The sequence below is a fragment of the Macrobrachium rosenbergii genome, chromosome 3, assembly GCF_040412425.1.
Source record: "Macrobrachium rosenbergii isolate ZJJX-2024 chromosome 3, ASM4041242v1, whole genome shotgun sequence".
Classification (NCBI taxonomy): domain Eukaryota; kingdom Metazoa; phylum Arthropoda; class Malacostraca; order Decapoda; family Palaemonidae; genus Macrobrachium; species Macrobrachium rosenbergii.
Window position 1 is genome coordinate 26,240,457 of NC_089743.1, and position 13,327 is coordinate 26,253,783.

The 13,327-nt window shown below is 37.8% G+C and overlaps 1 protein-coding gene across 7 annotated transcripts in view; it reads right to left on the reverse strand.

The window, feature by feature from the left end:
• LOC136853546 (WD repeat domain phosphoinositide-interacting protein 4-like) overlaps positions 1 to 13,327 on the reverse strand; it is a 448,994-nt gene that overhangs the window by 36,971 nt on the left and 398,696 nt on the right. For all 7 annotated transcript variants that reach the window (XR_010857497.1, XR_010857498.1, XM_067129266.1 and 4 more), the window contains 2 exons: positions 12,896 to 13,076; positions 10,625 to 10,833 (listed from right to left, as the gene is read on the reverse strand). Coding sequence is in view for 5 of the 7 variants with exons in the window: in XM_067129266.1 (XP_066985367.1) it covers positions 10,625 to 10,833; positions 12,896 to 13,076 (390 nt within the window). In the remaining 2 variants the exon portion in view is untranslated. The remainder of the gene's footprint in view (positions 1 to 10,624; positions 10,834 to 12,895; positions 13,077 to 13,327) is intronic.

Consider the following 13,327-nt stretch of genomic DNA (forward strand, 5'->3'; position numbering starts at 1 on the left):
TGAGGTAAAGAATTTAAGGTTTGTATGTTTGGAAAAATACAAATTACTTTTAAAATTTGATATCTATTCCTATACAAAAATTACCCTTTATTCTTCACACAGGAGACTTACCCATTGAAGGGAGGAATCTGGGTACTCTCTCAACCGACTGGTTGATACACCCAACCTGGGAATGTTATCCTCCTGGTCTGCCAGGGGCAAAGGAAAGACGACCTTGCTGTACATATGAGACGCAGCAGCTGCTAGACTTCTGGGTTTGCAATGCAATTACACTACTTAATCAGGCTGTAGGACCCCCAAAGACAAAGTGTCAGAGAGAATACAACAGGCACATATGGAAACAACAGGTTTGCTTTATTACCTGTCCTCCTCTCCCCTTGCCAAGAACCAGTCACTCACACAACTCTCTCTTGTGCTAACCAAATACCTTAGACGAGGTACTACCTGTCCCAAAGGAAGAGCTGGGCTAGCTATACTCTTGTTGAGTAACCACCACAGTACTCAGGGAAAATGTGTCGAAGGACCTGTGAGCAACATTCGACATGTAAAAGGAGGTCATGGTGGTCTGACACACCACGCCCCTGTATGCAATACTGTACCTGCCAAACTGACGGGCTCTTCAAGAATGCAGCTTTGGAGAGCATAGGGAAAATGTGCCACTCTTTGGAATAGGCACTGTATTACTAAGCTTGAGCTCATCCACAAAGATACTACGTTAAAAAATAAACAGAATACACTGATCCTGAGAGACATCGCACTAAAAAGCTTTTTAAAAAACAAAGGGAAGACACTATCATGTTTATCAAGAATTTTCTCAACATCCCTAGAGCGAAATGCAAATTTTTTAAGAATAGGTTCAGGATGACTAGTATCAGGGAGAGGGACATTCTCAGCTGATTGCTGAACTTCAAAAACTCGATGAAGTATTTCAGTCTTTTACTTAGGGCCAGTAACTAATCTACCAACACCTAGTATTAGTAGTGGGGGAATGGAGACGAGCCTGAACCAAAGATAGTAGTGGGGGAATGGACGACAAGCCTGAACCAAAGATAGGAGATGTCAATTGGTTCACCACAGGTGAGGCTGAGTAATTCCTTCAAGTTTCCTCTTTAAGGAATTACTGCAATTTCTCTCTGCTACATAGTAAATTCTATTCACAGCAAGGCAAGACACAAGAGATGGTGTAATTTCCATGTGAACAACTTTGTCTCTGTGTGCTGACTTGGTCTGTTTGTCAAAGTAAGCTCCTCCACATGCATCATCAAAGAAAGGTTAGTCATTTGTCCTAGTCTTCATAACCTTTCTAGTTATATACCTTAGTTACTAAAATAGCCGTCAGCATTTTATTTAACTTCTTGGGATCTGGACCCAATACAGCATATGATAGCATCTGAGATATGTCCAACTCAATGGCACAATGGTTGGAAACGCATATGTTACCCCCCCTTGGAAACAGATAAAATATTCCGTGTAGGAATACTACGTAACGTTGCCTTTAGCGATCTACCTTCAGGAACGGCATCTCTCTCTCTCTCTCTCTCTCTCTCTCTCTCTCTCGCATTCCACATTAAAGAAATGAAATGGGTCATCTAAGGAAACGCAATCTTTCCTACAAAAATAGATTTATTATTTAAAGCAACCCAACAAGTAATGAACAAACAAAGCGAAGATTAAAATGCATCATAAATGAAATTGTCAAGTAAAAAACATCTAACTCAAGATTTAGTCTCAGTCCAACTAAAAATCTGATTGTGGCTAATAGCCTGCAAATTCAAAAACTCTCACATACTCTATCTTAGACATTGTAAGGTCTAGTCTCGAAAAGTCTACCACATAAAAATTATAGACATTGCAAAGGTTTTGCATCTGTCTTTCTCTATGATCACACCAACATGATAACATCATGTCCTCTCACATATGTTCTCACCACACCACCACCACCGACATCTGTCGAAAGAATTAAGCACAAATAATACTCTCCCAAAAATATGCAAGTGTAAAACATAATAATGAAAAGTCTAAAATGCATGGTTATATACTGGTAAAACAGAACAATAAAATAGAATATTGAAATGGTAAAAGACTACGTCCACTTCCCACACAAGTTCAAAAATGTCTTCACGATCTCGCTCTAGCTCCGCTAATGAACGATCGGACTAATTTTTGGGCAGAATTAGACACAAAATCTAGATTTCTAACGTGTCATTTAACTCATGTACGCACATACCAACTCGGGTCACATGACAGAGCCAATATCGTGTGTTCATCAGGTTAACTGCTGAGATGACCAACTATTTGCTGAATACAACGATTCTGCAAGTGACGGCTTGCCCCAGTTCCATCTCACAGCTAACTCTCTTTCATCACATCTATATAACACAGTAATATTAAAGCGGCCGTATTTTCTGAAATACATATACACTCACAGACCTTGGACTTGATGATAACTGGAACATCTGTGGATATGAGGTCTAATCTATTACTAGAAATATGTGTGGGTTCCTCAATTAGCTGAACAAAATTGGAGATTACACAGAACTCAAGCACACCGCTAGCCATGTGCTCACTGTGCTTTGCATTGTAGTCTCCACAAATAATGATGAAGATTTTGAATCCTCTGACTGAGCCATACTAATCCTCTCCAAGAGACAGTAAAATATATAATCATCAATATCTGGATTGCAGTGCACAACAAATACATAAACATTGTAGTACTTACTGAAAAGTAACTCAATAGTTCCTAGCCAGAGGGTTTCAGTATGTCAAGTATGAAGCGAGTGGTTAGTTTAAGGTGACAATTTTTTCTTTTTCCTTTTAGATGTTTTCTCCTTTTATGTTAAATTCTTAGTTTTGCTAAAGTTGTGTTTTGGTTTGGTGAAAGTTCTTAGATTATTCATTAGTTCCGGAGGTTACGTATGAAATAGTTTTCAGTTTCTTTGCTGTCTTTTAATTTGAGATAATAACATTTGGTTAATTTTACTTTTTTGTTTCAGTTTAAGGAGGATTACTACTGAAAACAAAAATAAATGTTCTTTTTATTAAGTGTAGTTGTGTGGATGTCCAGATAGTGTCATCCTGGATCTGATGGTGCCCATTTTTGTCTTATGTCACCCTTTGGTAGTCCTACATGATCTTTGTTGGAACTTGCTAAGAATTTCAATGCCCCATGAAGCAAGTTTTCACCGAAAAACCACTGTATTAGTTTCTAGTCTGATGTGGCGTGATGAATGGGTTTCCAATCAAAACCAGTAATTGCAATAAACTCAAAGTAAGGAACCAATGATCATTAAAAGTGACGTCATTAGCTCCGCCCATTTATTAGTATATAAGCTCCCATAGGATTGCCTTTGTGAGGACAGAAGGAGAAGACAGAACAAGGACTGAAGACAAAGTATGAAGACAGAGAAGAAGGGTACGAGAGCCCGACTTCGGATGTTTTGGTGTGTCAGGGCCAAGGGAGAAACAGAGTAACAGCCTACATAGCCTCTGGAAACTTCGAAGGCCAATACTATGGAACTGCTGTCCCACCCTGAGTGAAACTGCCAGTGTCAAGTGTGAACCAGCATCAAATGCCCTGCATCAAAGGATAATCTACCAGTTATTTGTACTGTATACTTGTTTTGTTGTCCAGTCTTGCACCCCATTTCCCCTACCTTCACCTATTTTGTTTTATTTTCTTAATACAACAGTGTGTCAAGTGAATGCAAGTCTTTTTCATTAACTGTATCAACTGTAAATAAATACATAATAGTATTATTGTGAGTTTTCTTTCTGTATTCTTTTACCCTGCCTCCATTTGTTTGATGTTGTTTGAGGCAGAAGTTCCTTATTTAAGTAAGTTTGCAGAGAACCTGACGATTCGAGCCCAAATTGTAACAACTGATGAACAAAAAATGGATGGTGGGGACTCAAAAAAGGAAATAGATACCCTTCCCATAGAACATCTACTACTTAGTTCTCCACTCCATGTTACCCAATGGCTCAACAGGCACCCCGTCAATATTGCCAGCAGGTGGGGAGCAACACTGACCTTAGTGTCCTCCCTTCTTTTTGCCCTTGTATGCGCTCCAAGAGCAGACAGGGGGCTGAAAGGAACATGGCTGTGTCCCTTTCCCTACAGGAGCAGAAGGCGGCTGGGAGGCGACATAAGGAGCAGAGGAAGCCTGGGACTTCCTCTAGCCTAAACCTGAAGGTCTGGCTCCAGTGCCTTGGGAAAGCCCAGAGGCCTTGTATGATGCTGCATGATGAAGAATGATGTTATTGTCTGTGCACAACCTTTCCACTGCGGTCTCTACCTCACTCAGAGGGAAGAGAGAGGTAGACCCCAGTGCCAGTACATCCCTGAGTGCCAGAACCAACTGTGGTCTGATATACCTGGAGAGTTGGGATAGCACTGTATCCTGCCTCTTCACAACCAGGCTTGAAGTAATTACATATGCATCATGTCAGTTACAATTACAATTATAATTACTTGTCCTATTATCAAATTACAATTACAACTCCAATTACAAGGATGGAAAAAATACCAAATACAATTATAATTATACTTACTTTTAATCATTCAAAATTTTATTTACAATTACAAATACATATGTCCTATTTGTTCAGCAATTATGTTTTTGTACACCTATCCCCATGGAAAAAACAAACAAAATGCAGATTGTTGCAAAAAAGAACGTAGCCTGTACGTGAATTTGGTCTCCTTTTAAAATCAATTTATCCAACAACTGTAAGTTTTTATCCAACAACTGTAAGTTGTAACTTGTAAAAGCTTTAGTACAAATACAAAAGAAACATATCTTTGCCATTTTAGACCTCCTGCAAAAATTAACATTAACAGTATATAAATCTGTCAAAGCACTATTAATATGATGTAATCGTAATTCATTTTATAAAAACATGACTCAATTACAATTAAAAATAGTTACTTTATTATTTGAAAAATTCAATTGCAATCATAATTACAATTACAATTACCTTAAAAAAGTGTAATTAATTACATTTCAATTAAATTACAATTACCCCAAGCCTGTTCACAACCAAATAAGACCACAGGTTTGCTGTCTGAAGGGCTAGATAGGTAATGGCCCTACCTCCAAACAGTAGCAGTCTCTTGAATGAAGCATCTCCGTCAGGATTATGACTTCCTGACGAGAATGCCATCCACACTAGCGTAAAGGACCAGAGGTCCAACCACGAGACTCCTTGAAGCTTTGACATGGCAGCCAATTCCAACACACTGCCTCCACCTGCGAGTGAGAGACTCCCTCTGCACGGAGACAGCAGAGAGTAATACCAGGAGACAAACGAGTCAAAGCTGGGTCAACCTGTTTAGCTGGACTGTCACTCTCGGTTGGTAAATAGTACTTCATTTGATGGAGGATGTATCTTGCTAGACTGGCTGGACTGTAGCCAATTCCCCCACCCAGAAACAAAAGAATTTACTTGATCCAAAACCCCGCAGGCAAGCCTGGACCATGGAAAGCTGATCAAGGGCCAAGAGTCTTTCAGAGAGCTCATGGGGATTGATGGCAGAATAGAAGTCAGCAGAAGATGCCACTCAATGGCAGAAAACTTGCCTACAGAAGACACCACTCAATGGCAGAAAATAAATCTGAGAAAATGCCACACCCTCTCCCTCAAGGTCATTATGCTCATGTATTAGATGTATGATCACCTAGAAGTGCCTCTGCACCTCAAGGGTGTCCAAGTCCTGGGGTAAAGGACCCTCTGGTCCCTCCAGTTCCCAAACCTCTGAGACACTCCCTTTGCATGCTAGGGGAAACTTGTCAGAGCCCCCAAGAGACTGCTCCACCACTCGGGCAAATGACCTGTCGGGCCCTAAGACCCATCCAGGAATGTAGGCCTCTGTGGAAAGGATAGGATAGGATCACAAATGTTCCCAATCCTGGCATGTGCCTCTCAGGAACACTAAAGGAGGTGGAAACAACAGGGGAGCAATCTCGGGCACCTTTGCCCAGTCTGGAAAAGACAGAGTTTTTCCTAGGTTTGTTAGGCAATGGACAATCGTTAACCTGCAGTGACCGTGGCCACATGGCTCATACAAACATTGGGGAGGGCTGTTCCATGAACATGCCCCAGCCTATTGAGAACCCAAAGCTTCTACAGGTGCAGAATGTGAAACAGGGGACCTCCTCTTGTTAAGTCTGGATGACATAGACAGTTGGGCAGAGTCACTTTCCTGGAACCCCTGGCCAGTTCTTGTTGAGAGAGACTATTGTCACCTGCTCACACTGGACCTTGCTGGCATAGAGTCCCATATCAGTGGCATGGGTACTCTGACTGGCCTGGCTAGCCTGACTGGCACTGGTAGCCTGGCTTCCAAAGAACCTTGGGTAGTGGTTGCACCCTTGTGCGAAGCAATGGGTGCAGCAATACTCACAGTACCACCGAAAACTAGAAGAGCTAGAGTCTGACATAGTCAAGCAGCAGTACAAGACAAAATCAGTAAGTCTCTTAAGAGAACTAAGTCACAATAAAGGTTTTCACTGAAAACCTATCTAACTAATCAATGCCAAAGGCTACCAGGTCAAAAATACTTTACCAACTGGGAAGATCTCAACCAAAGAATTCAAATTCAGCTGAGAATCTTAACATTATGTGTGGTCTTAAGCCGGCAGAAACAAATTGAGCTCTTGGTTTAATTGTTCCTCTCTTACCCCAAAAGTGGACCGGGCTAATCACCTACATAAACAAAAGTGTGTTACTACCATGAATTTTCAAAATTTTAGCTGCCGTAGAGTAGAAACTCTAGGCTAAGTAATTACTGGGTAAGTTACTTATATAAAGTTTAGGTTTAGCAGACTATTTGGTTTACTCCCCAAAATTGTTCAACTGGATCACTACTTTTTCATGACACCTAAATAAATGAACACTGGTTTCTAAGAGTACAAACCATAACAGCAAATCACAAACTGCTGAAGTAAATTTAATACTATGTCTATAACCCTTAGATAACTACTCCAGTTCAAAAACACCACTATCGCTCTCCAGAAAAGGATAATACATGAGCCAGTAAACATGAGCCCTAAACTCTACCAAATAAATCCTTTGGAGACTGCATCAAATACAAGATGGAAGACAGTTGAGAGAGAAGTGGCAAAGGGCACAGACCTTGGCCCTGAGACATGCCTTGGTTCCCTGTTATCAGAGAAGACCAACTGATGCAGGGCAGGACAGAGGACAGGCTGCAGAGACTAAGGCTCCAATACCTCTCTCAAATGCCTAAACAATAAACAAATATTCCTACATTTACCTACCATTTTTCTTGTGAGCCACACAGGGAGCATAAGAAGGCAGAATAAAGGGAGTGAGGGAGGAATCAACTTCTCAGGAGGAGGAGGAGAAGCAAAACTGGAAGAATGATAATATGAGTAGGCTTATGGCCAACCCTAACGAATTGTCTATGTAATCTACTGACCCCATGCATCTCCCGAAACTTCTCAAAATTATTCATCCTCTCATCAGCCCACTCCTTTATTTTCTTCACAATGAGAAGAAAAAGCACACTCATGTCCCTACAGGTAGGCTAAGACACACACACACATAACATGCACAACCAAAACATTTGGTTCACACAAAACTCGTTTCTATACAGGCAATCCCCAGTTAACAGCGGGCTCGGTTAACAGCGATCCGGTTTTATGGGGCTTGTCTAGCAACGAAATTCTGCAATTTTCGGCACTGAAAATAGCAGATTTCCGCTTATCGGCGCCGATAATTGGGTACTGGCGCCGATACATACCTAACAGAGGCACCAATAACCCCGGAAAATCTCCCGAAATCATCGATTTTCGGTTATCATCACACCCTCAGAAACGGAACCCCGCCGATAACCGGGGACAGCCTGTACAGCCTAATGCTTCTAACTCTGCCTGCTGTTGATGACATAATGCGAAAACAAAAAACAAGCACAACATCGTGCAAAGAAAATCAGCCAAAAATAGTCAAACTTATTATAACGAACATAGCACGAAGAATCCAACAAGAACGTAAACATTTCCAACACAACCTTTTGGGAAATTGGGTCAGCCAAGTGATATTTTGTTTATTTTGAATGCTGATCGAGCCATTAGATAGAAGCTAAATTTAACAGCAGGCAAGATTCATTGCAAATAATATATGTATGTAACACTACACTACTGCATTAATCACAATACAGGTAGTGCTTGAGTTACAATAATTTGCTTTACGATAACTCGATTTTGCGATGGGGTTAGCAATTAATACCGATACGAAAATATTTAGAAAATATTTTTAAATTTAGCGCAGGCACAGGGAGCAGCGTACAATCAGGCAGCGAGAGAGACCAAATTACAATAGCTCAAATTCTTTTCCTCCACTCTTTTTCCCATCTTCCAGTTAAAAAAGTAAAAGAGAATGATAAAAGTATTGTTAGTAAAATTATACTCTTGCATAAATGTGCACAGCCATAAATAATTGAACTAGAAACTGCTGTTTTGCTACTAACAACCAAATCAGATACCAACAGCTGTTTTACTTGTGTTTCAACCATCGTACGGTACTAAACATTACCATAGTTATGTTACAAATGATGCTAAGTAGAATAGGACTTATATATGTTTATATTATACCCTTATTTGTCATGGAGAAAAGATCGGCAAGGAAATATACTGCTAAATTTAAGCTGCAAGTTGTAGATGAAGATGAGAAACCAATGTTCAAGCTGCTAATGACCATAAATTATCGTGCCTTGGCAATGCAGATGAAACTCAACCATAAATAAAATTGGAGAGAAAGTATTTTAATCAAAACTACTGGGCATGATAGAACACATATAACTGCTCTTTTCACGACAATATATGATAAAATACGTAAAGCTCGTATTATGATGAAATCAAGTGAAAATAGAGAACAGAATCTTGATTTTCTTTTTTACATAAAACAAACATGCCCCAACGGCTGTCATCTATTAACGAAAATAATAGCATATTAATTTCACTACAAGATGTATTTAAGTTATATTTCGACTTAAAATCACTTTGTATAAAGACAAATAACCTTGTCCCATATAAATAAAGTACAGTATCTAGAGATTCATTTATGATAACTAGAAGCAAGAAAGCACTCTGAAATGAGTTAAATGTGGCGAAATAAACTTACCGCGTAATTGATTTACGAACCAAAACATTGATCGCTATGATCGTATTTTATGATACAAAAGCAATGTACAGTATATGCAATATTATTGGATACAGTGAAGTAAAGCATAACTTTTTAAAACAGCCATGAAAAAGATGCATACTCATTATGTTGATGATTGTATAATATGATATTAAAATATGTGTATATAGAGTACAATATAATGTAGGGTAGGCTACTGTTTATGTATATAATATACCATAATGTAGGCTAAGCTAATTCTTGTTTGTTATTCAATGTCTCTTTGTACTGAGTTATCATAAGTCAATCTGCATGAACCTCCAGAATTAGCTGATATTAATAATTACTATACAGTATATGTATAGAGTATACTTTATAGTGTAGGGTAGGCTACCATATATGTACAGATGGTACTTAATGGCCAAGTGTAGGGCTAGGCTATATTCGAGATACGTTTTTTCCAACAACAATGGTAGGCTAAGCTATAATCGAGATACGTTTTTTCCAACAAACAATGGGTTCTTTGGAACCTAACCCCATTGTAAGTAGGATAATACCTGTACTGTACTGCATTAACTAAATGTCAATAAAGATACTGTACCAGAGAGGTGGGGGGTACAGTAAATGCGTAGTTTACTTGGTGCAGTGCATATGTGTAAATAAACACAGAGAGGCTAGCCTGGGAGCTAGGCTTACAAATCAACTTTACATACTAAAAACATAATCATGTATATAACTCTATTTAATTAACCTATATGAGTCTTAATTCTACTTTACAATCTTTTAAATAATTTCTTATATCTAACCAAAGTTTGTTCGTAAATTTAAGTACCCACTGCCACTGCTTGAGTTATCCACTGGAGGCAGAGGAAATGGAGGAGAGTGTTATAATATGTCTTCTGCTATATCTACAGTATATACTTTTGTTTTCTCTTATAAATTAAGTAGAAATATTATCTAAAAAATTTTTCCTGCTCCCCTGGTTGCATGCTTTTTTTTCAAGTTTTTCTGCCATACTGAAGCTATATATTTAGGTAACATTAAATGTGTATACACATACACAAATTTTTTCATAACATTCCTTTCTAAAAATAGTGGAGGGGGTCTTCTGTGCAATCAAATACAGTAATTACTATGTGGATGAACATGATATTCATTGTTATAAAAAATCTTGGCGATACTTTGGTTAAAAATTCACTCACATAAAATAACATAAGAAATCTGTCTTTAGTTCATTCAGAAATGTTCTAGTGTATTCTCAAATAACTGGAAGCTTCCCAAGAGAGTGGCTTTGTAGTAAAAGAATCTGAATAGCCAAGCATAATTAGCAGTGAAATCTAAAAGAAAAAAGAAAAAATCTGGTAATATTCAATAAAATGGCCTTTACTTTACCTAGTCCCTCGTAAGTGATGGAAAATAACAAAAAAGATTAAGTGTCTTCCAAGCTCTTTTCCAGTTCAACAAGGTAAATGAAACTTACCAATATAAGGTAGCAGGATCAGACCCTCGTCTCAACTCTGACAACAACACTCTTCTAGCTGTGTCCCACACTCTTATCAAAGTACCTTTGTGAGATGCAGTGGCCAAAAAAGTTCCTTCACGATTTATACTAAGGCAAGCCAGTTCACTTTTATGCGCTTGGACGGTTAAAGGTGCCTGAGATACAGTTGATTCTGTAGTTAAAACATCCTGCAATAATCAACAAAAAATAACTGATTTATATCTAACAAGTAGATAAAATAAAGTGTGCCAATTCTAAATTAAACCATATTCTTAAATACCTTATGTATTCAAGATGTGAAGAAAGTCTCATTATGACCCTTGTCATTGTTATTATAGAAATATTAATAGTATAACTGCTAAGGGTGAAGCGTACAATCTTTCGAACTCAATTATGTAAAAGATTTAATACTGTAATAATAATGTTAATAAGCCATACAAAAGCTTAAACATGATCACTCTGTCAATTATGCTGCGGATTACTCAAACAAGTGGAATAATCACTATGTCAATTATATTGCAGATTACTCAAACAAGTGGTGTTTAACCCACCCAACTGGAGGGGTGCCAGCTCCTGTCAGTTTCTGCTGGCACTAGTTACCATGGAATATTTCTGAACCATGTACAGTTAGGTTTTTGTGCATATCTTTTCATTTTCATTTGGTTAACTGTGAATCAGTGGAATTTTAGCAAAAATAAAGAAAATATATCAAAGAAAAATCCTAAAATATTAGTCCCTACACCAATCAAATATGGGCAAAAGTAATGGTCTTTAAGAATATATTAGAATGTCCTTGAAAATACAATAAGAATATTGTACTGCCTACCCTCCCTGATTATCCCAAGTATTCTCTTGATTAACTACCACGTACTCTTCTTACAATCACAAGAATACTCATTCATACTCGTAAAATATTCATACTTATTTCTGTCCTCCCGATATAACTCGTTCTGTGATTAATTCCCATTTTCTATATTTCCTCTCCCCAAAGGATATGTTTAGTATATATTTTTGTGAATAGATGATGGTGTGCACTGTTTACTTTACGTACCTCCAATGCCAGATGTTGCTCCCGCAAAATTCTCTACAAGTTCATAACTTTCAAAACATGGAAAAATATTAAATTTTGAATGTTGCAAGAATCCAAATTTTATTTTCTTTATACCTTTCTACCACCTACAGTAATTCTTTATAATACTGTATGAAAATAGTATAATCTATGGCTCCCAAGTTAACTTGGGAATGTAAACAACAAAAAAGTTATGCACTACATATTAAAAACCAACTTACAAACAATTCAAGATGCAAATGGCCGTCCAGAACGTAATTTGTTCGTAAGTAGGGTGGTGACAGTAAACTTGAGTAGATAGGATAATTTGCTAAATTAATTTAAATCAGACAGATAGATAGAAGTGTGTGTAATTAACTATGTAAGGCGAGAATGGAAAGAACTGATACCTCAGTGTTTGGTGTGTATCAACATTGTGACCATGTTAAACAAGAACACTGAGTCACATTTCTAGATTCTCAGAAGGTTTGCCTAAATGATTTGTTCTTTAACTTATGGTGAGAACTGAAGTAATGTTAGAGAAGTTGAAATGCCCTGTAGAATGAGAACAAAAAGAACAGTTGAAAAGTAAATGGCTGAAAGCAATACATTTGGATTAAAGGGACACCCCAAAGGACTTTCCGTACCATTTACATAACATAAAGAAAACCAAACTGCAAACAATAACCCTGACAAGGAAAACTGTGAGAGAAGAAAAGTGTCTCAACATGGCTAAGTATTTCGTTGATATGTTCTTTTTACAGTTATAGCTTCACCGCTAGCACTCTTTAAAATCACTTCCAATCTTAATCAAATCCAAGGGCATAGAGCTTTCACATTATAATTGATCTTTAACTTTAATGTCCTTTGTGATTCTGTACAAATGTGCTTTTTAATCTTGAGCATTCTTTGTTATGTCTAAATTTTTTTGCTAATCTTAAATTATGTATTATTACACAAATACAGGCTAGTATTTTACACTTATTTTCTTTAACATTTTATGTACGCTCTAAATGATTAACAGTGAAACCTGGTGCAAGTAAAAGCATAACCTATATTTGACCCAAAAGCTCTTTTCTGACAAGACATTGTCAATACTGTACCTGTATAAGACAAACCAAATAATCAATAAGACTGTTAACAGAAGATTCAAATATGCAGTACAAACTATATCTTATAGTGTGAACTTACAAGAAACTTACCACTAATTGTACTGCCCCAAGCTTGTGTGCTGGGAAACAGAGTATGTGTTTGTCAGCTGATGCAAACGGTGAAACTTCACAAAGCCCTAAAGGATTATCACGAGTTTCACAAGTGAAAAGTCTATGCGGAGAGTGTGGAAATGTGAATACATGAATTTGTCTACGAAGAACCACCACTAACCTGTTGACAGAAAGAAAGAATTAAAGGTTATATATACAGCATACTGAGTTATAAAAACAAATGAAGGGTAAGGATAATAATGATTCCAAACCACAAGCCTAACAATCCCATTCAGCAATGCACATGGAACTTAGAAATTTATCAGTGCATCTAAATACATTATTTCTCACAACCACTGCACCCCTTAATCCATAAATCATTGAAATTAAAACCATGCGCCTTAGCGGACATCAAGCTATTAGATTTCGTTA